Genomic DNA, 24438 nt, shown 5'->3' on the forward strand with positions numbered 1-24438 from the left:
TCTGCTGGGTTCCAGGGCACATAGAGATTCAAGAAAACAAATTCAATGTGTAGCTGCCATGGAGGCTTGCTCCCTTCCACCTTTTGCTCGATGTTCAGCCCCCTGCAGGCTGTCACCTGTTTTGTGTCCAAGAAGACCATTTGTTGGAGGAAGATTCAGTAGCTGGAAGTGTGTAACAATAAACTGTATTCTGTCAAACCTGCAGTGCAGCCGTGGCTTATCGCCTTCCAACTGCAACAGGCTAAAGAAGTAGCCTTTATGCAGCTTAGAGTGAGACATTGTCCACTAACACGAGGCTGCCTCTTATGTCCCTAGTATCACTCGGTGTGACACAGATGTGGGACACAGCTATCAGTATGTCATGTTTTAATTGAATGTGTTTTATATGACAACAGGAGATTTGATATGGATCTCCCGCGGAACCTACCCTCTGTTTTAACTGATAACTAGGATAGAGTAGTTTTTGTTTTAAGATTTTATGTGATGTCCAGAATTCTTCCAACATATTGGGTATAAGATTTTAATTACTTTTTAATAGATTTTTCACCACGGTCTTCCACATATCACTCATGCATGGGCACTGATGACTTTGCTGTGTAGTGGTCTCATCTATTAATTATCACCACCACCACCACCACCACCACCACCACCACCACCTCTGTTAAGGCAGCTACTTTGCCTACATCTGGGCGTGGAGGCCAATTCTATGAGCAGATTGAAGGGGTGATGATGGTTACCCCTTATCTCTGGTAGTTACAAATTTGTATATGGAGAAATTATTGGATGAGGGCATGACAACTGCTGCCTACCAGTCAGTGTGTGACAACTGCTGCCTACCAGTCAGTGTGTTTCTTCAGGTTTGTTAATAACACATTCGTCATCTGGCCACACAGCTGGAGAAGTGGGGACAAGTTCCTGGAGCATCTGAATTCTAGACATCCCAACTTTAAGTTTATTAGACTAGAGAGTGATGCACAGCTCCAGTTCCTGAATGTTCTGATGAAGAGGAAGGCAGATGACACATTCAGCCACAATGCATACAGGAAAGCAACACACACTGACTTACATTTACTCACTGACAGCTGCTACCATCCACCACAGAAAAACGGATTGCTCAGATTACTTGTTCACAGATCCAAGATACCCTCCAACCCAGACAGCTAAACAATGGAGTTGGAACATCTACAACAAGTGTTCACAGATAATGGTTATTCAACCAGGGACATCTACAAAGCATTACATACCACCATACTACCTGACATAATGGAACAGGAACAAGAAGAAGACACCGGGGAAGTAGCATTTCTACTGTATGCAGTGCATATTTCTCCTAAGATCAGCAGAATCCGGAAGAAACAAATAATCAAAAGCATGTTCTGCGTACCCAGAAACATCAGGCCACTCCTTGGAACAGTCAAAGATAATCCAGGGTTAAGAAAACCTGGTGTTTCCATATACCTTGTGAATTTGGTGTGCCTTACTTTGGTCAAATCACCAGAAGAGTGGACAAAAGATGTAAAGAACACCAAAGATATACCAGGATACAACAAGCCACTAAATCAGCTATAGCAGAACATTGCCTGGAACTTGGAACACCCCATGAATTGAGACAAAACCAGGATCATTGCTCAAATCCTCTGGATTCTGGGATAGTGTCATCAGTGAACCTATTAACATGTGTATAGCAGAGAACATGATGTACTATGAAGCGGGATACCAGCTCAGTATGGCATGGAATCTGGATTTGGAACTACTACAGAAACACTCAAAAGAAGTTTCATTCTCTGGTACTGAACCAAGGTGACTGGGGGTATAATTAACAGGAACAGACCTCGTATGGAGCACAGGCAGCAACTACCTCCTAGGAAGACAGCCACAGCAATCACGGATAAGATATGGATCAACATCAACCACTTGAAACCTCAGATACTGGACAACATGGATGCAGACAGAATAGGGAACACGAGATGGCATCTTCCACCACAAGTGATTTGCTGCAATGTGTGTTGACATACCTGTAATATGCAACTCCAACAGCAGCATGATGCTACAGAAAGCACACATAAAAAGTGTGTACAGAATTCAGAATGCCAGAAGATGACATGCCACAAGAGAGAGCCACAGAGGTCATGAACAGCATAAGGAAGGTTCACAACGTATGATAGAGCTAGTAATGTGCCTGGCAGGAGCAGACGTACTACGGAACGCCATGGGATGACTGCCACCACAGAAGACAGGTGTGACGGGGAAGAAGGAATGCCTGCAGATGGATACCATCCTAATACTAACCACAGCAGATGTGGACGGCATAGTGAACACCAAGCTCTGCCCAGCTATAAATATGGGACCCGGTCAGCAAAGCATCCAGTTTCAGGAAACTAATGAAGACATCAAGCTACAGTGTTAAAAGATGATGTTGGGAAAGGCTACCTGCAGTTCACCTGATTCTACAAGATGAAGGAATATATGCTGAGTACAAAGCAGGCTTTAGAGATGACAGAACAATGATTGTATTTGTTGCCTAGAACAGATAATTGAGAATATATTGAGGACAGCCTCTTCCTTTGGTGTTTGTCTATGTAGAAATATTAAACGGTAGAGTACCTTTAACCAATCTGTGAAAGAATTTAAATCATCAGAAAGTAAACCCATTTCAAAGATTAAAAAAAAGTTCTATATCTAAAATAAAAATGGCCAAGCATTTATCACCTGCATCTCAAGGATTACATCTGGAATGGTTTTTTAATCCATATTTCATAAAATATACATGGAAGAAACTCTACAGCATTTGAAGGAAATGTAAAAAATATGGCAGTGCTATTAAATGAAAGTGGAGTGTACTTATTCAAATTTGCAGATAACTCACTGATTTTACCCCAAGACTGTAAGCAATAGAGTGTATGACTAAAAAAATTAATATAAGAGTATAAAATGTAAGTCTAAATGTAAATATCAGTAAAATGACATACTTGGTAATTAGTGGAAGGTACTTTATTTGCCCGTGAGGGGGGGGAACATCATTCAGCGAAAAGAGTAGCACAGTGGTTAGCATAGCGGCTTCACAATTTTGCATCCCTTGTTTGAAACCCAATTATTATTTTTATTTTTGTTTTTCGTTTAGCTACCCTGTCCATAGAAGATTGCTGCATGAATGTTTTCCAGTCTATATTCAAATAAGGTGGTTCTTATTCACCTTCTAATGGTGTACCTGGTGAATGAATTAAAAAAGAAAAGAACAATTAATGAAAAATTACTTGAAATTGTTTTCAGTGAAATTCCTGTAGTGTATCTTGATTCTTAATCAATTACAAGCACCAGTTTTCAGAAAAGTGACCCTTTATGTGTGTTTTACTGTGAAATTATTGCCATCATATGGAATATTCAGCAATTTTAATGTTCCTTTCCCAAATGTGATTTGTACAAAGAAAAACCTGCCTTTGTGTGATGCTTGTGGTGTTCTGTATTTCTCTCTGTCAAATGTTTCTACAATTGATATAATCCAAGGGAACGCACCAAATCTTCCTGAAGAATAAAAATAGGAATGTAATATAATGACAATATTATAAAAAGGATAGACTGCTACTCTCTATATAGTGGAGATGTTGAGTCATAGACAGGCACAACAAAAAGACTACTAAACACGTAAGCTTCCAGCCAGAAGGCCTTCTTCTGAAATAGACTACACACACATACATACACACAAACACACACACACACACACACACACACACACACACTCATCCAAACACATATTAAGTGATCAAAAGTATCTAGACACCCCCAAAAACATACTTTTTCACATTAAGTGCTTGTGCTGCCACCTACTGCCAGGTACTCCATATCAGCAACCTCATTAGTCACTAGACATTGTGATGAAGGGAGAAGTGATCCGGGTGATGGTGGTAAGGAGGAGGTTGAGATGGTGAGGGGAGGTAGAGTAGGATATGTGTTTGGGACAATAAAGTGCTGTTTGTTGGAGCATTTAGGGATGAGGTGGAGAGAGGGTAGGACAGCTAGGTGCAGTCAGGAGGTTAGATGAAGGGCAGGGTGGAGGTGTAAAAGGAGATAAATAAAAAGACTGTGGCTGTGCTTGTGGAACAGAAGGCTGTGGAATGGGAACAGAAGTGGATAGGTGGGTGAAGGACAATGGCTAATGAAGGATGAGGCCAGGAGTTAAGGCAACTTAAGATAAATTACAGGGAGGGATACCACCTGTGCAGTTCAGAAAAGCTGGTGTTGTTAGGAAGGATCCAGGGGCACAAGCTGTGAAGCAGTCATTAAAATGAAGAAGGGTCGGGATCAGGGGTTATGTAGGGATGGACGAGCATATTGCATAGGTTGGGTGGGTGTCGGAATACCACTATGGGAGGGGTCAGGAAAATAACGGGTAGGACATTTCTCATTTCAGGACATGACCTGGTCCTCCTCCAACCCAACAAGTGACCTTCCTCAATGTTGACCTCCACCTCAAAGATGGCTACATCATTGCCTCCTCTGTCTGCGGCTCTTGGTCTAGTGGCTAGCATTGCTGCCTCTAGATCACAGGGTCCAGGGTTTGATTCCTGTCCGGGTTGGGGATTTTCTCTGCCCAGGGACTGGATGTTTGTGTTGTCCTCACCATTTCATCATCATTCGTGACAGTGGCTAGATTGGACTGTGAAAACAAATTGGATTGTGTAAAAATTGGCTTTGTAAGGGTGCCCCATGAACCAAATATCATCATCTTATCATTACCTCCATCCACATCAAACCTACCACCCACCAGTAATAACTCTACGTCGACATCTGCCATCCATTTCATACCAAGAAGTCCCTTCCATAAAGCCCAGCCACACATGGCCATCTCATTTGCAGTGGTGAGCAGTTCCTCTTGAAGCATACCAAGGGTCTCAGTCTTGTACAGAAACAAATCTCCCATGCCTTCTCTCACCAGACACCCACTGCCTCTCAAAATCCCACTGTCCAGACACTGAGGAGCATACCTGTCGTGACTCGGTACCACCCAGGCCTGAAACAACTTATTCACATTCTCCATCAATGTTTCGATCACCCCTCATCATGCCCTGAAATGAGGAATGTTGTTCCCCGCTGCCCTCCCCACTGCTCCCACATTGGTATTCTACCACCCACCAAACCTACCCAATGTCCTCATCTGTCCCTACACAACCCCTGCACCTAACCCCTAGCCTCTTGGCTCATATTCCTGTAATAGACCTAGAGCGAGACCAGCCCCTTACATCCTCCCACAACCACTGGCCCAAGCATCCCCTATCCCATCAAAGAGAGGGCTACCTGTGAAACCAGTCATGTGATCTAAAAGCTAAGCTGCAACCACTTTGCTGTGTTCTGTGTCTGTGTTTTATGTGGGGATGACAACCAACAAGCTGTCTGTCCGCATAAATGGCCACTGACAAACTGTGACCCAGAAATAGCTGGACCACTCAGCTGCTGAGCACACTGCCCATCTCAATATTCTTCATTTTAATGACTGATTGATGGGAAGGATCCAGATGGCAGAGGCTGTGAAGCCTAATAGACATAGATGCAAGACCAGCCCCTCACATCCTCCCACAACCACCTACTCCAGTCTGGCCCAAGCATCACCTATTCCATCAAAAAGAGGGCTACCTGTGAAACCAGTCATGTGATCTACCCCATCAACACCAGTTTTCTGATTTGTGCTGGTGGAAACTCTCACTGCAATTTATCCTTCGTTCCTGTAACTCTCCTGGCCTTAACCTTCATTAGTCATTGTCCTTCACCCATCTATCCCTTCCCTGTTCCCACTCCACAGCCTTCTGTTCCACAAGCACACTCACAGTCTTTTTACTTCTCTCCTTTTCTGCTCCCATCGTCCACTCCATCTAATCTCCTGACTGCACATAGCTGCTTACCCTCTTTCCACTAATCCTTGTATGCTCGCGCTAACAGCACTTTACTGTCCCCCACTCATACTCTGCTCTCCCTCCCCCTCCCTGCCTCAGTCTCCTTCTTACACCCACCATTCAGACTGCTTCTCCCATCATGCGCAGTTGCTCACAGTCTGGCCTCAGCAGCCAGAGACAGTAGTTATGTGTGTGAGCTGTTTTCGTGAATGTGTCTGTGTATGTTGTCTATTTTAGAAGGAGGCCTTCTGGCTGAAAGCATACGTGTTTAATAGTCTTTTCGTTGTGTCTGTCTACAATTCATTTCCACTATATAGTGAGTAGCAGTCTATTCTTTTCACAGTATTTTCGTTATTCTGTCCTAGAATATAAGAATTAAGAATAGGTATAAGAATGAATTACAAGAATATAAGAATTTAAAAAGATTGTAAGCCCTGAAAATACAAAACACACACGTATTATATAATAAATGTATGTTGTGAAACCCAGTTATAATTTTAAAATCAGTATAATGTCCTTGTAACCTGTAACTTGATAGGAAAACATTCATGTAGTAATTTTCTGTGGACATGAGTAGATAAACAGTAAAATAAAATAAAAACAGTAATTGGGTTTTGAACATGGCACACACATATGAGAGGCTGTGATGCTAGCCACTGCGCCACCAGTTGGACTGAGTTTATTGACCGCTAAGAGAGATCTAAATTACATTGAAAACTTCGACAGTTGTTTTCTCAGAAATGGTCAATTATCAACGGATAAGCTGAAACAAATGTTCATTTATTTTGTATACTCTTCCACTGAGTGAAGTTTCTGGGAAACTGGGTTATGGCACCAACCATGTTATCCTCATTGGTAGCATAATTGCTTATATTTCAGGAGTCTGAACAATTAAATAGCAATTAAGTTCAGAATTATAGCTGCAGAGATGGATTTATCAAGAAATTCAGCAGTGAAATAAACAAATGCGAAAATAAGACATGAAGTAGTAAGAGATATAGTGAATGTTAAAAGTTCAGTTATTAATTTTATTCAACAGGAACAGCTAAAATGGTATGGGTGTGTCAAAATAATGCAATAAGAAATGCTTCCAAAATGTGCTCTGAACTGGATACCAAATGGAAGAAGAAAATACTTATTCGGGATACTGTTGTTAATGACCAAACTTTGTTCAAATCGAATGTTATGTACTTGCTGTTATAATTATCTCTCTGATGTCCAGGTTTCTTTGGAACTTACATGTGCATTAAAATCAATAACAAATGTACCTAGTGTTACAATTTTTTGTTGAGTGTACAACATTACTGGCAATACTTCCCATGCAAAATGCAAATCATACACTTTCCTACCACCTTTCTTCCAGCTTACATCAAACAAAATAGTTGCCATTACATACCAAATAACCTGTTGGAGGGCCAGCATTAATTATCAGCTGATGTACAAAGATTATTCATTTTATTATCCCTTGATGACAAGAGAGAGTGCTGAATGTCCAGTGTCAGTTATACTGTCAATGTGGGGCAGCCTACAAATTAATGTGCTCAATGAAATAACAGTGCAAACATGAGGGCAGATTTCATTGAATTTGTGGTGTTTGTGACTTTTAATTCCAATTTCATAGAGTATCGTTTGTGAGCTCTCAGCCCAGTAGCAATTTTGTTTCTTACACTCAGATGGACTTTAACCCATCCTCTTCACTTCACAACTCCCTGTGCCTCACTGAACATGGCATTGTTCTTCATCCCACTGAGTTTTTAACCTTCTCTCAACATGAGGGTATTTATACTTCTCCATCTTACTCCGGTATTGCCTGAAGTGATTTATGGAAACTTACAACAATATTGCTGAAACATGGAGTAACTGTAAGTCTCAAATTATTTAATTAGAAAATAAATCACAGGAAGAAAATAATATATTTTGTTAGAAGTAATGATTGACTACAGTACAACAAACAACTTATGGAAATGCAGTCTTCCAGAAGACATTTGAACAAAATAGAAGTAATCATGCTACATATATATTCTTTTTGATGAGTTCATCAAGTTTCCTGCTGAGTATGAAACAAATGTAATATATGAACTTGAGCTTTTCTGCATACTTGTTGTTTTGTGATAAAGATACTGGAAACTAAAACTGTATAAGATGGTGTACTTTAGTAGACAACTCTCCGAATCACCTTCATGTTAGTGTTCAGTTATTTGAGTGTGTGAATGCCACGTTACTAGTTAGCTGTGATAGGCAGTCTGCTTGAAGAACCTACAAACATCTACATCTACATCTACATCCACATCCATACTCCGCAAGCCACCTGACGGTGTGTGGCGGAGGATACCTTGAGTACTTCTATTGGTTCTCCCTTCTATTCCAGTCTCGTATTGTTCGTGGAAAGAAGGATTGTCGGTATACCTCTGTGTGGGCTCTAATCTCTTTGATTTTATCCTCATGGTCTCTTCGTGAGATATACGTAGGAGGGAGCAATATACTGCTTGACTCCTTGGTGAAGGTATGTTCTCGAAACTTCAACAAAAGCGCGTACCGAGCTACTGAGCGTCTCTCCTGCAGAGTCTTCCACTGGAGTTTATCTATCATCTCTGTAATGCTTTTGCAATTACTAAACGATCCTGTAACGAAGTGCGCTGCTCTCCGTTGGATCTTCTCTATCTCTTCTATCAACCCTATCTGGTACAGATCCCACACTGCTGAGCAGTATTCAAGTAGTGGGCGAACAAGCGTACTGTAACCTACTTCCTTTGTTTTCGGATTGCATTTCCTTAGGATTCTTCCAATGAATCAGTCTGGCATCTGCTTTACCGACGATCAACTTTCTATGATCATTCCATTTTAAATCACTCTTAATGCGTACTCCTAGATAATTTATGGAATTAACTGCTTCCAGTTGCTGACCTGCTATGTTGTAGCTAAATGTATGGGATCTTTCTTTCTATGTATTCGCAGCACATTATACTTGTCTACATTGGGATTCAATTGCCATTCCGTGCGCCATGCGTCAGTTCGCTGCAGATCCTCCTGCATTTCATTACAATTTTCAAATGTTACAACCTCTCGATATACCACAGCATCATCCACAAAAAGCCTCAGTGAACTTCCAATGTCATCCACAAGGTCATTTATGTATATTGTGAATAGCAACGGTCCTACGACACTCCCCTGCGGCACACCTGAAATCTCACTTATTTCGGAAGACTTCTCTCCATTGAGGGTGACATGCTGCATTCTGTTATCTAGGAACTCTTCAATCCAGTCACAGCAATTGGTCTGATAGTCCATATGCTCTTACTTTGTTCATTAAACGACTGTGGGGACCTGTATCAAACGCCTTGCGGAAGTCAAGAAACACGGCATCGACCTGGGAACCCATGTCTATGGCCCTCTGAGTCTCGTGGACGAATAGCGTGAGCTGGGTTTCACACGATCATCTTTTTTGAAACCCATGCTGATTCCTACAGAGTAGATTTCTAGATTACAGAAAAGTCATTATACTCGAACATAATACGTCTTCCAAAATTCTACAACTGATTGACGTTAGAGATATAGGTCTATAGTTCTGCACATCTGTTCGACGTCCCTTCTTGAAAACGGGGATGACCTGTGCCCTTTTCCAATCCTTTGGAACGCTATGCCCTTCTAGAGACCTGCGGTACACTGCTGCAAGAAGGGGGGCAAGTTCCTTTGCGTACTCTGTGTAAAAGTGAACTGGTATCCCATCAGGTCCAGCGGCCTTTCCTCTTTTGAGTGATTTTAATTGTTTCTCTATCCCTCTGTCGTCTATTTCGATATCTACCATTTTGTCATCTGTGCAACAATCTAGAGAAGGAACTACAGTGCAGTCTTCCTCTGTGAAACAGCTTTGGAAAAAGACATTTAGTATTTCGGCCTTTAGTCTGTCATCCACTGTTTCAGTACCATTTTGATCGCAGAGTGTCTGGACATTTTGTTTTGATCCACCTACCGCTTTGACATAAGACCAAAATTTCTTAGAATTTTCTGCCAGGTCAGTACATAGAACTTTACTTTCGAATTTATTGAACGCCTCTCGCATGGCCCTCCTCACATTACATTTCGCTTCATGTAATTTTTGTTTGCTGTGAAGTTCCATTTGCTTCCGCAGCAGTTTTCTAACTCGGTTGTTGTACCACGGTGGCTCTTTTCCATCTCTTACGATCTTGCTTGGTACATACTCATCTAACGCATATTGTACGATGGTTTTGAACTTTGTCCACTGATCCTCAACACTATCTGTACTTAAAACAAAACTTTTGTGTTGAGCTGTCAGGTACTCTGAAATCTGCTTTTTGTCACTTTTGCTAAACAGAAAAATCTTCCTACCTTTTTTAATATTTCTATTTACGGTTGAAATCATCGATGCAGTAACCGTTTTAAGAACGCTGATTCCCTGTTCTGTGGTAACTGTTTCAAATAGTTCGGGTCTGTTTGTCACCAGGAGGTCTAATATGTTATCGCCACAAGTCGGTTCTCTGTTTAACTGCTCAAGGTAGTTTTCGGATAAAGAACTTAAAAAATTTCACTGGATTCTTTGTCCCTGCCCCCCTTATGAACTTTTGAGTCTCCCAGTCTATATCTGGCAAATTAAAATGTCCAGCCACAATAGCTGTGCCGTAATTGAAAATTGTGAAGTGCGATCGGTAATAAGGTTTTTGTTACCAAAAAACCATAAACTAATTGAAATTTATTGAAAACTGTGTGAAGTGCACAGAAACATTGTAATCATTGAAGATGAAGTGTGCCAATGGTGCATTAGGTTTAAAAGTTGCCAAACTAATATTCACAATGAAGAGCAAGATGGATGACCAACCATTGTGACTGATGAACTGCTTGCAAAAGTCAATGGAAGATTCAAGAAAACCACCACTTAATAATGATGAAGATCTCATTTGGTTTTCCTCAAATTTCACAATGTTTGTTGCATAAAATTTTTGTACAGAAGCTATACTATCAAAAAATTTGTGCAAGATAGGTAAAAAAAATTTTGACAGAAAACCACAAGAACCAACAAGTGGCCATGTCACTGACATTTCTGGATTTTTATAAAAAGATTGTGATTCATTACTTGACTGAGTCATAACTGGAGACGAAAGTTGAGTCAAACAAGTGAACTGCACACTATATCTGTGGAGTGGAGGCACACAAAAACCCCCCAAAAATGAGAAAATTCTTGCAAACACTGTCTCCAAGAAAGATTATGATGACTGCTTTTTTGAGACAGGTAAGATGTGCTTCCTGTTGATTTTCTTGAGTGTGGCACAATAAAAAGCTCTGTGAGGTATTGTAAAGCTTTGGAAAACTTAAGAAAAGCGATTCAGAATAACCACAAAGTTAAGCTCAAAAGTTACGTTCTTGCACAACCATGCTTGACAACACAAGGCAAATCATGCTCGAAAGGTATTCAATGCTTTTAAGTGGGATATATTTCCTCATCTGCCATACGGTCTGGATCTTGCACCCAGTGACTACCATGTGTTTTCAACGATGAAGACCTGGCTTGCAACACAGTGCTTTGATGATGAGGTGGAACTGCGGGAGGGCTTGTCTAACTGGCTGAAGTCTCAAACCAACTAGTTGAAATTTCATGCATCTGAATTTTATGACAAAGGAATTTCAAACCTTGTTCACTGCAGTGAAAAGTGCCTAAGTTCGAGTGGAGATATCTTAAAAGCTAGTATTTAAGTGTCACAATTTTTTCCTGTGCTTAGTTATACCAAAGTGTAATCTATTTTCTGAATAGCTCTCATATTTTGCCGCTTAAAATAGTAGAGTCATATATTATATATGAAGGAGAGGGATAAGAAGCGTAAATGACTTGAGGATGACAGATTGACAAGGCAATTGACAGAAAACAAGAAAGAAAGTTCCAAGTGATGTCTTACATTTCTTGTCCAGACAGGTAAATGCTGTTGTTCTGGCAGTGAGTTCTCAGTGACAGTTACTGGAATTGTTTAGACTCTCTTGAGCCTCGAAGAAGAATCCATGTTTTAACCCTCAGAGACTGAGCGTTTAAAGGAATTTGGGCCCGTTTCATTCAACTTTTCTGATAGGTAGAGAGTGGTTTTTTCTGAATGAACAGTAGCAACATGAGTGGTGGTGAGTTGAGTACCTTAATAATTTGCTTTAGTTAGATCTTCTGATGATCTCAGTGTGTGTGTGTGTGTGTGTGTGTGTGTGTGTGTGTGTGTGTGTGCGTGCGTGCGCGTGCGCGCGTGTGTGTGCGTGCGTGCGTGTGTGAACAATGTGCTCATAAAGTTTGATTTGCAGGCAGATAATAAAAGATGGTGACATTTAATGTAACATACGAAGTTAAAATTTTGTGCATTAGGTGATTTACCATCATTGTAACAGCACTGCACACCTTGTGTTGCAGGTCAAGAGAACTGAAGATACCAACTGTTGATGAATCTGCAGTAATCAAAGGAGAGGGAAAGGATAATGCAGCTGCTCAGTTAACTGTAGGAGAAAGTTCAGTGGTATCAGATACTAATGGAATACTTATTTATTCAATCTATGTTGCAACAGAAGGTGGAGAAGATGAATACTATCTATGTGATGTTACTGGGGAGAAAGGAGATATACACATCACAGAAAATGCAACATTGGCTAGAAAATGTGATGGAATAAATGCACTAGATAAAGTACTAATAGAAAATGGTACAGTGGCTACAGAGAATGACACTGCCATGAGTGATCACAACTACATAAAATCAGAATATGTGGTTCAACAGAGTACCAGTGAAGAAAATAGAGAAAGAGAAGTAGTGAGTCAACCCCTCTTTATTTTCAAATGTGTTAAAAGTCAACTTGGTAAAAGTGGTAGAAAGTGTCATTCAAAGTTAGTTCAAGTAAGGAAAATTATTTCATGTCCACACTGTGGAAAACAATTCAGAAATGAGGCTGTGTTTCTGACTCACATGAGAATTCACACTGGTGTTACTCCATTTTACTGTAGATATTGTGGGAAAAGCTTTCGGTTGTCACTGTCACTTAGAAAACACATGGACTCTTGTAAAAATATGGGGAAAGGGCCATTTTCTCATCCGCTTACTTTAACAAACAACCGTTTTGTGTGTACACTTTGCAGAAAAAGTTACAAGTTGAAGTCAAGTCTTAAACAGCATATGAGAAGTCATTTTGGTACATTGAAAGCAAAACTAAAATGTGAAATTTGTGAAATGAAATTTTGTCGCAAGGCAGAACTTCTAGAACACAAGCGGCAACACCCAGAATCCCCTCCCAATATTTGTGAAATTTGTGGTAAGCTCTTTTTGCATGAGAAAGATCTAAGTGAACACCATATCAGCCATAGTGAAGATCGACCATTTGAATGCTCTCTTTGTGGCACCTGTTATAAACGAAAATCACATTTGTCTCGTCATTTGAGTAAAGGCTGTTCCCAAAAGCCTAACAAAAGGAGAACTCACATGAAAAAACTAGGTAAAGAATTTATATGTGGTGTTTGTTTCAAAGTGTGCAAAAGCCAAAAGCTCTTGCTGCTGCATAATATAAGTCACACAGGTGAAAAGAGATGGCAATGCTCCCAGTGTGAGAAAAGATTTGCCCAGTCAGGGGCCCTACACCGACATATTCGTACTATTCATGGTGGTGTAAGGGATTTTATTTGTAAAGTGTGCCATCGAAGCTTCACTGCAAAAGCCACCCTCCTGAATCATTCTCGAATTCATACAGGTGAGAAGCCATTCCTTTGTCAGTACTGCCCAAAGACATTTCGGACACAACAACAACATAGGCTTCATCAAGTTGTCCATACAGATGCCCGGCCTTATTCCTGTACATATTGTTCAAAAACTTTCCGGCGCAGGCCTCATCTTGTGGTACATATACGTACTCATACTGGAGAGAAACCTTATCCATGTCCAGAGTGTGGGAAAGCATTTGCTCAGAAGAACGACATGACAAAACATCTCAATACTCACAAGAAGTTTCAGTGAGGGACTTTGAAAATATATAAAAAACTATATCAATTTAATAAATATTGTAATCCCTCAGAATCAGACACAATAAAGAACAAATGTGAACAATAAATGTACAGACTGTTTATTTACCACAATTTTCATAATATGTAATAATACAGAATGACTTCTAGAATAGAATAAAATATACAGTCATACTCATTAATATGTAAACAATACGACGACTGGATTATTAATAATTGATACATAGTTGTATTTTCGTTCTTACATATGTTGCACTAAAATATTTATTAAAAATGGAGATCTATGAAGCGTGTACAGTATTCAAACCCTACCTAATCTGGATGAACAGTTGGGCAATATTATTTTTTAGATTTCTGTACTGAATGAATTTCTCATTGCAAGATTTGGTTGCTTTTTTGATTGAATAAAATTTTGTTATATCCTCTATTATCTTTAGTGTGAAAACTATAACTGCTTAATGACTCATAACTGGAGTTCACAGTTGTGTAAAATCCTTTAGAGGTCATCATGGTCAATAAATAATTTTACAGGCAAAGGTTATCATGCCTTTTGGAGATCTAGAGTTAGTTACATTTACTAGTGAGCTTTTGACTTTTGTGTCAACCAGAAGAAGAACAGTGATGAAGGATTTCAGTTTGAGTGCTGTTGTTGCATCTAAATGTGATTTATTACAAAATAACATTTAAAAGAGTCTCATAACAGCAATAATGGACTTTATTTGATATTTAAAATCAACAAGATGAGTTTTCTCAGACATGGGCAGGGTGCAGATGATCAAAAATTTCTTAATAGGTTGAAACAATGGCAAATAAGTTCAAGAGATACGTGAAAATCATTCCTATTGTATTCACAGGGCATTGTGTATGCATCTTTGGAAACATGTGAAGTGATGTATGCCAAAAGTTTGTATCTATCCTTACAGTAGTTGTATTAGCAGTCGCTGCTTTGTTCGAGAAATTGTACTAGCTTGTCATAATGGTATCACATTGATGGGATGTTGCCACGCTTTCTATTGTGGATCAACATGACAATGAGTTAAGGATGGGCAAGACATTGTGATACCAATGCATTTTATTGCAAGTATATTGGGTATGCTAAATGCATGAAACACACTGTCTCCAGTGTTGGTTGGCTACCGGTTTTTCAAGTGCCTCTGCAGCCAGAGTAAACCAGGAGTATCTCATTCCAGAGAGAACTGTTGCTGTCATGATTAACTTTATATCATTCTGGCAAAGTGGATGGACAGGCCATAGTAGAGCAAATCACTCACCAATTCAGTGTTGGACAACCACATCTAGTGAGCAGCCTGTACGAAACAGACACTGCTATTGGCAGCTTCAAATATTTAAAAAACCATAGGCTGATGACCCTGGTAGAATACACATCGATAACTGGGATCAAATACAGGACAAAGCAGCCAAATGAGAAGATTTTAAAAAATCACAGAAACTGGAAATTTAAATTTTTTGCATGAATCTAGTGCACATGGGTGGAAATTAATAGTTTATGTTGAAAGTTATCAAATTTTGAATGTGGTATTATTCATACTGCATACTTGGTTTTTCACATATTACCAGAGTCTGGGGATGAATCCACCCATGATGTTCCATAGTTTTCTGCTGGAATGTTGTTTGTTTCTTGGTGAATTGACCCTTTTGTATTGTCTCTGGTTCTTGCATGGTTTTCCTGGAAAACTCTTGACTTGATGTAACCCCAAAGAAAACTTCTGGAGCCAATAAACCTGACGAATTGAGAGGCCATGATGGAATATCACCATTTCTGCTGATGAGATAACCAGGAAACGCAAGTCTACTTACCCCATCCTATTCAAAAGTCAGGTCTAATTATCGCCCAAGATGACATTGTGTACCAAACCATTACTTTTCCTGAATGGAGAGGGGTTTCATGGAGATGGTGTGGATTTTAATTGGGCCTGTATCAAAAGTTCCGCTCATTAAAAAATCACTCATGTGAAAGTGAGCTTTGTCCGTCATCAATATGTTGTGCTCTTCCTTCATTTTCTCCAGTAACATTTAACATCACTTGGTAAAAGCATAAGTGGTTACTGTAATTTTGAGGTTGGAGGACCTACACGTCTTGCATCTTGTATGGATGGTAGTGCAGATAATTCTTCGCTAATCACTAATCGATTTCTGAGACCAAGTTCTGTGCTGTGCTGTCTAGGTGATTTTCATGGACATCTTTGTAAAGCTTGATACGTATGATCAATTTCTGTTGGATCTGGTTTGTTTTTACACTACCACCTCTCTTCTTTGTAGTGCTACTAGCAGCTTGAAAATTTTTCAACCAAAGATTGACAGCGGTGGCATGGGATCCCATGGGGTTAAATTAAACTTTTGATGGAAAGAATGTCAAGCTCCAACAAAATTATCATAATTTTTGTAATACACCTGTACAGTAAATGAACATTGAACATTAGACCAATGCTCCATGGCTACTGAAACTTCTACCTGTCTACAGGCCCAAGGCCAGTCCCCCAGTCCCATAACCCCCACCACAGCAGCCAGTCAGTCCTCAAATCTTCCCATTTGATTGCCTCACCCTGTGCATTGAAAACAACATGAGTTAGTGAGTCTCTCTTGACAATAGCACACAATTCAGGCAGGTTGTGGAGCATTCCCATGTGAAGGAGGATTTCATGAGATGAAATGAGGTCATTGATATATTTTCCTTTGTTTCTCAGCAGGTAATTAAATAGGAACCTATTGACAAATTACATTCAACTAGGTGACTGCGTACAACACCTCACAGTGTGTTTTCAGTAAGACAATGCACCACTCATCATTTCTGAATTGCGACAGAATTATCTGAGCAATATTCCATGGACATGAAGGTGCTTGTACCCAAGTGATTGAAGAATGTATCTTGTAAAATGCAAAGAAAGTGTATATCGTCAAACATGTCCTCCATTATCAGGTTTAATGGCTTGTTATTGAATGTTTATAAAATGTAGTATTGCTTCGGATTCAGCCCTGTCTAGAGCTTGCAGTATGTTGTTTCCACAAATAAACTTCAAAAGGCTGCAGTTCCTCGATAGTGTTAGTATGTTTTGTGTTGTGTTATATTAATCTCATACAAGACAACAGTCCCCCCATACAAGACAAAAGTCCCACTATTTCATATTTGTAACAAATGACAGTATACATCTTTCCCTACCACATGCCAATTAAAAGTGCTCTCTCTCTCCCTCTCCCTCTCCCTCTCTCCCTCTCTCCCTCTCTCCCTCTCCCCCTCTCCCTCTCTCCCTCTCTCCCTCTCTCCCTCTCTCCCTCTCTCCCTCTCTCCCTCTCTCCCTCTCTCCCTCTCTCCCTCTCTCCCTCTCTCCCTCTCTCCCTCTCTCCCTCTCTCCCTCTCTCCCTCTCTCCCTCTCTCCCTCTCTCCCTCTCTCCCTCTCTCCCTCTCTCCCTCTCTCCCTCTCTCCCTCTCTCCCTCTCCCCCTCTCCCCCTCCCCCCTCCCCTCCCCGCCCCCCTCCATGTGTGCCCCTCCCCCCCCCCCACATACACACACAGAGAGAGAGCTGGGGGGGGGGGGGAAACACAGGGGAGAGCTGAGTACAGTCCGTCAAAGAAAGTATGAGGGGGAGGGAGCTGCTGAGGATGGGTAGTAAGAATGGAAGATGTGCTGGAGGGGAAGTTCCCTCCAGCACAGTTCAGAGGATCTGATGCTTAGGGAATGATCTAAAGGTACATGTATTGGTGTTACAGTGTGTAACATGTACAGCAACTGTGTGGTCAAATGTTTGTGGCTAACCACAGTGGCCAATCATGCATTATTAGTTGTCACTCGAACTTAACAACAATAGTGGAACATAGCTGATGCGTGATGGCGAACAAACTACTTTACCTCTGATTGGATAGGAAATCCCTTGTAATGGCTGTAGCAGGAGATAATAGGTACAAGTATGTGACAGGTTTGGGACCTGGACCATCCACAGAGGAGACATGTAAGATGGAGTATTTGGATCAGGGGTGGCATAGAGTACAAGAAGAGACAGTTGAAATCCTAACAAAGGTTTTGCTTTAGTTTTTCAATGCCTTGCTAATATTTGATGATAAAGTGCTGGGTCACTGTGGTGACAGATTTGTCAGTATCATACAAGAAGTGGGGCAGTAGGTCTGGATCTATTATTTTGGCAGCCTTTGAACACTGTGGTAAGTTTATCCATATACTTGTATAATTAACACAGTGGAAAATCCAAGATGAAGTAATTGCGATAATGACATATTATGAAAAGGATAAATTACTACTCACCATATGGAAGAGATGTTGATTTGCAGACAGGCACAACAAAAAGACTGATAGATTTGAGCTTTCTGCCAAAAGGCCTTCTTCTAAAGTAGGGTACACACACAAATTTGCTCACACTGAGGCCTCAGTGGTCAGAGGCAGTTGTTACATGTGTGAGTTGCCCTTGTGTGAATGTGTGTGTGTGTGTGTGTGTTTCCTACTTTGTAAGGCCTTTTGGCAGAAAGCTGCTCCAGTGTATAGCAGTCTTTTTGTTGTGTCTGTCTGCAACTCAACAGTTCCTGTATTAAGTGAGTAGCAATCTATTCTTTCTGTTGTAATGACTGCCATGTTATTGGGCAGTGACTTTTTGACATGGATTCAGGGACTGTGTCAAAGTGGAGGTACTGTTCTTTGGTGGTATGTCTGATGTGGGCAGAGGTTTCCCTTGAAACATTGGAGAGGGAGATATCGACATCCTCATTGTTTTCCATTAAACAAAGTTTTCCTGACCATTACTGTAATCATTTCTTATTTTGCCACTTACACTGCAGTCATGATACTAAATATGCTCTGTTGTTATACACCTGATGATGATATTTTTTTGAACTGTACTGCCTCTGAAGACTGTTGTTACTGTAATTTTAATGATTGAAATTTTAAAATTGTGGTTGACGTTTTTGCAGCAAGGTTTGCCAGTATGAGTTGGTCGTGTGTGGAAGGTATCAATAATTCGTGCTTTTTATTATTAAAGTTGGAGTATTCTAACTTCCTGACATACATTTCTATTTTTGCACAACGTGACAAGTTATCTGAAATTTGCATGAAATCTCTCAAATGAACTAACAACGTCTGAGGTATCCTATAACCACACCTGTTTATTCCTCCCTGTTTTCTTTATTTTTTATGTACAATATGCACTAGTTTCTGTGGTTCATCAATTTTTACTTTAGTGTGCTCAGCTATGTGAGGTCTTAAGAATGCTTATGCAGTATTTGTTTTATTTGAAAATGTTCATTGAAACTTGAAGCACTTAAAAGTTTTCCAGATTTGTTTCTGACTCCAAGGCATGATGCCACATATTCGTATGAATCTTGTGGTGAAGAAAATTACAATGTTATTGTAATATTTTTTATGTAATTTATCTTACAGGTGCAACACTTACTGTCCAGACAGTCATTCTTTTGAAGTGAGAGGAACAAATGTGATTAGTGATATGTTCAAGAAGAGGTCAAATATTGAAAATGAAAACAAAATTGCACTCGAAGGTAATGTGTGCCTCAGAAGACCTATTGAAAAAAACAGTGTTAAATCATATATTATGCAGAAGTCCTGTCACGGCAGAATAGAAAATACCACTGATATTATAAGTGAAACAAATAATGGTTATGAATTCCAGACGAGAAATGATGCTGTTCAAAATACAGGAAGCACTGTAGCTGCCACTGATTTTAACAAAATAAATACCTCAAACTCTGAATGTCCTGAAATGGAGATGGACATTCACCAAACAATAACAGAAGATCCTAGAGACAAGGAAATGCTTAATTTGTGCAACTCTGAGCATAATAAGATAGAAGAATCCAAGAAACAAAGGAAATGTGACAAAGGAGAGACCCCAGACGTGGGAGCACCTCTGAACTTACAGTCTGATGCTGAAGAAGACATTTTAAATCAAAATGGTGCAGCAACAAAACAAAATCTAATTATAGGTTTAATAGAAAGACATGATGTGAAGAAGAAAGATAAAAAGTCCTTTCGTTGCAGTGATTGTGAAAAAGTGTTTTTCCAAAAAGATAGTTTCCTACGGCATTTGCGAATTCATACTGATGAGCGCCCTTTTACATGTCACATTTGTGGGAAAGGTTTCCGTGATTCAGGAGGCTTGACTCGTCATCTTAGAGATGTCCATGCACGTGTCAAGAACTTCAAGTGTGATATTTGTGGTACTTTGTTTGCTGCTAAAGCAACTTGTGATGACCACAGACGAACTCACACTGGGGAACGTCCATTTATTTGTGCTATATGTGGAAAACGCTTTAGTTCTAAAGCATCTCATTATATGCATGCCAAAACACATACTGATATCTTTCCATATAATTGTAATTTCTGTGAAAGACGTTTTAGAAGACGTCAGGAGTTACTCGTGCACAAAATGACACATACAGGTGAGCGCCCCTGTGCATGTGATATTTGTGGTAGAGAATTCCGTGTGTCTGGAGAGCTGCAGAGGCACAAATTCGTGCATTCAAAGGATAAGCCTTATTGCTGTTCAGTCTGTGGTATGTCTTTCAGACAGAAGCGTTATCTTGTCAATCATTTCAAAAAGCAACATAAGAATCAGTCGTAATGTACTAGATTTTTATTGTGTGTGTATAACAGATGAAAATTGTTTTTACATGTTATTAAAATGCAGACTATACTTATTAAAGGAGATTTATGTTAAAAAAATGAGAAACAGCAGATCAAAATTTTTACTCAGTTGCTAAATCAATTACTTTCTTATAATACAGGTCCACAATTTCTATAATTTTTAAAGATGAGATCACTTAACACAATTACATTTCAGTTTTTATAAGTATAACAACATTCAAAACTGATTAAGTACTTACATGGGCTGTTTTTAATCAGAACTCGAGCTTTCATTCTGCAACAAAGTGTGCATTGCTTTTTAAATTTCTTGTTTGATTAAACCAAAGAGCCAGGCCAGAACTCAGATCCAGAATCATACATTTTCCATGCAGTAATCATACTGACTGAGCTATCCAGGCACAGTAGGAAAAACCAGAGCACATCCTGCAACATGTTTAAAGAATCAATATGAAATTAACCCCTTGTCTTTTCTAAGTCATTCCTCCTTTCTGCTTGGAGTGCAAGCCCAGTGAGGTATGCAGCAGATCTGTGAAGTCTAACAGGTAAGAAAGAGATTTTGACAAAATTGAAACTGTGAAGAGAGGCCACAAGTCATACTCAGATAAAGCCTGTTTGCAGGAGGCAACAGTCTAAGTTCAAATCCTGGTCTGGCATGCTGTTTTTGATCAGTTAGGCATCACTTTATATAATTTCCCAGTCTGAATAGTTATATTGTGATGAACCACAGTGACTGATATGTCACTCACATTTGAAACTGTTGATTAGATGAATCATTATTTGCTAGAACAATGGTATTGCTGCAAGCTACACTGCGTTCAGTGAGGTATAAAACTTTGCATTGCTGGCTGACATGCTTTAGGTTGCCACTTCAGTCCCACCATCAGGAGTTATTTGAAGTTTAGTCTTTATCATTTCTGTAAGTTTCTTGAAATTTCTCATGTTTGTAGTTTTTGCATAATGGTTGTACAAACAACAGCACTCTCCCTCCATGAGTTCAGTTCTGTCTGTGTGGTACTGTTCACAATGAATATGCTTTCAGTGCTAAGTGGTATATTTCACTGATGACTCTGTTATCGGAATTGAAGTCGATTGTGGCTATGATGTGACATTGTGTGGTGGATACATCAGGTATTTCAAAACACCTACATCACCATGACTCCAAATAGACCACATAAAAGCCATCACCTACACAGACTGGGACCAGAATACAAGCAATACATTGTTTCCTAGGTCCATATATATTCAGAAAATTAGTAGATCGCCAGGCAGCAGCAAGTCAACAACACATTAGACTTCCTTCAGTGTTTTCAGAGACGCTGGTCAGGACCTCACAAAATGGCTGAAATAATTTGACTGAGTCACCAAATACAAGTGGAATGATACGACATGTTGTTAGCAAATGCGTACTTTTACTAAAGCACAGCCCACCAGTGGTTCAAGAACAACAAAGAGAGGCTTGATAGCTGTGACAAATTCCAGGGCAAACTGAAGGAAACATTTGATGACAGCAATTCCACTTAGCAGAGGAACAACTGATGAACAGGACCTAAGGTCATGTCAAAATAGCACAGTCTTAAGTACAGAATGTTTTGGCCCTATACCACATTGTGAATCCAAATATGACAGGAGCCAATAAAATATCACACTTTATGATAGGAATCACTGTGCCAAGCTTTTCTTGTAAAGGATGCCACAACAACCAAGAAATTCAAGTGGTGCCAGTGCATCAAGGAAATGCAGCAGAAAAACAGTTGGACAAAAGAGGTGTGACTGACTCCCAAATGTGGTCCATATGGCAGTGGCAGAAGACCACCATGAGCTCATTTATCTCATATACCATGTAATAAAAGCTAGTCTACACAATGACATTTTGTTGCATCACTCATTGTGTGAAATGAGTTTCATGCAAATAGTTTCATATGTGACTAGACACGGTGACACCAGTGTACACTTCAGTTTGGTTGTTTTGTGAGTGCCGTAGTCATGTCCTCAGTGAAAGTTCTGACAGTTGCACAAGTTGTGGTGAAGTCAATGCCAATTTGCATGAAATTTCTGTGGAAGAAAAGAAATAAAAGTGCATTTGAGCTCATGGCTGGATTAAGAAAAGATGCCAGCAACAGTAACGAAGAAAAATATTATTATACATGAAGCATTATCACCATAACCGATATTACAAATCAAATGGTGTGCAATGTAAAGTGCAGAACTCACCCTGTTAGAAGGTGCGATTTTAGTTGATGATGAAGCATTTGTATTAAGTCTTTTTCTGAGCTTGATCCATTGAGTTTCAGTGAAAAAATATAGCTCACCATGTTGTGGAAAATGCATTTGGAATTTGCATTCCAAATTTCACTTGTATGTAAAGCGAACACTGCTAAGCCTGGAAATAGTTGACAATATTGTCAGAGCTATATGTATGTTTCATAACCAACAGAGAAAAACAGCTTCCCAAAAATATGCGCAACCATAGCTAATATACCAGGGGCTTGTTGATTATGGAATTTACCAGTTATGAACAAGAGTAAAGATAAATACAAAGCTGCAATAATTATTTGAAGCAGCTCACATTAAGGAGAGAATGTTCACAAAATTTTACTTGAAGTGCCATGGCAACATTTCAAAATTTAATCATATGTACTATGATTTCTGCATGGGAAGCACTGTTGTGACTTTTAAGTAAATGAATATTGAATAAAGAATTCAGCTTTCCAGATATCGACCAACTCAAACCATGAAATTGTTGTTTTTTGGAAGTGGGCTGTTGCAAAGCCAGATATTTTGCATGCCTGTATTTTTCTTAGTTCATATGTATATGTACTTCTAATTGTATGAATGTTGCTCTACAGCTCAGATATTGTCAGTCCATCCATGTTCAGATCACATATGACACACTCAAGTGTAGTAACACCTATGCATAGCAAAGATATCTGAAAAGCAAACAATTTCCTCCATTCCTCACTTGTATTTCAGTTTGCTTACACTCCACCAATACAGCTAACCTTAAGACTCAGGCAACTAGTCTTGCAAAAGTTGGAACAAGCGAAAAGTGTTTAATTTCACCAAAGGGTTGTGCAAACCTGCACCATGTATGCCCAGTGGTTGTTAGTGTAGTTGCATGCAACCCAGTTTCATCATGTAAGCTGGGCTTAAGAGAAGAGGTACAGCAGCTTAAGGCATCCAGAGCTGTTGGACAGAGTGATCAAGAGATAGCCATGAATGTATACCCCATGTCAGAAGGTAATAGAGAACATTGCAAGAGAGATGTATTGTTATTTAGCACCGATCTCTGCCTCTTATTGAACACACCAGTAAGAATGGACTTGGCCAACTCGGACTTATGCCTCATCTGTCAAACTACCACCCGGCATCTGATCAATGCAGATACAAGCAACTCCTCCACTGACTGTAATACCCCACAGATGAACCAATATTTGGAGAATGGAGTGCAACATGCCAGTATGTTTTCACTGTGGATATGCTGTGAGCTAGTGTAGAGAAAGAAGATTGGTGTTCAACAACTAATACACTGCCAGACATCAACTGTCATGACAGTCTTATTCATGGCAGTTATCTGTGGAGGATTGTAGTTGACCTGTCAGAGAAATCGCATTACTATGGACAAGGTCACTCCCCAGACCTGCTGTAGCTGTTGAAAATCACCAGAAAGAGGTAACAGATGCTTGTTTAGCTGCTGAATTTAGGAAAACTAAACGAGGTGATCATCTATGGAGATGAGGCTGCCACAGATGAAATCCTCCATGTACAACAGTCACCAAGTTGTCAGGAAATCTCAATGATATCACTGTTAATGGCCAACCTGTCTAGGAGCTAGTTAACTTTGTCTTTACATTCAGTAATGTCAGATGCTTATTGCCATCAGGTAAAGAAGAAGATATTCCATGAAAGAAAATTGATTGTGCTGAAAGTTGCAAATGGGAAATATGAGGGT

The 24438-nt window shown here is 39.8% G+C and overlaps 1 protein-coding gene across 1 annotated transcript in view; it reads left to right on the top strand.

Moving 5' to 3' along the window:
• LOC124757593 (zinc finger protein 721-like) overlaps positions 1-20542 on the top strand; it is an 80763-nt gene extending 60221 nt beyond the window's left edge. The window contains exons 5-6 of the mRNA XM_047249075.1: positions 12283-13860; positions 19269-20542. Coding sequence (XP_047105031.1) covers positions 12283-13860; positions 19269-20466 — 2776 coding nt within the window. The 3' untranslated portion in view covers positions 20467-20542. The remainder of the gene's footprint in view (positions 1-12282; positions 13861-19268) is intronic.
• The last annotated feature ends 3896 nt before the right edge of the window (positions 20543-24438 follow it).

The sequence above is a fragment of the Schistocerca piceifrons genome, chromosome 1, assembly GCF_021461385.2.
Source record: "Schistocerca piceifrons isolate TAMUIC-IGC-003096 chromosome 1, iqSchPice1.1, whole genome shotgun sequence".
In the NCBI taxonomy this organism is placed as follows: Eukaryota; Metazoa; Arthropoda; class Insecta; order Orthoptera; family Acrididae; genus Schistocerca; species Schistocerca piceifrons.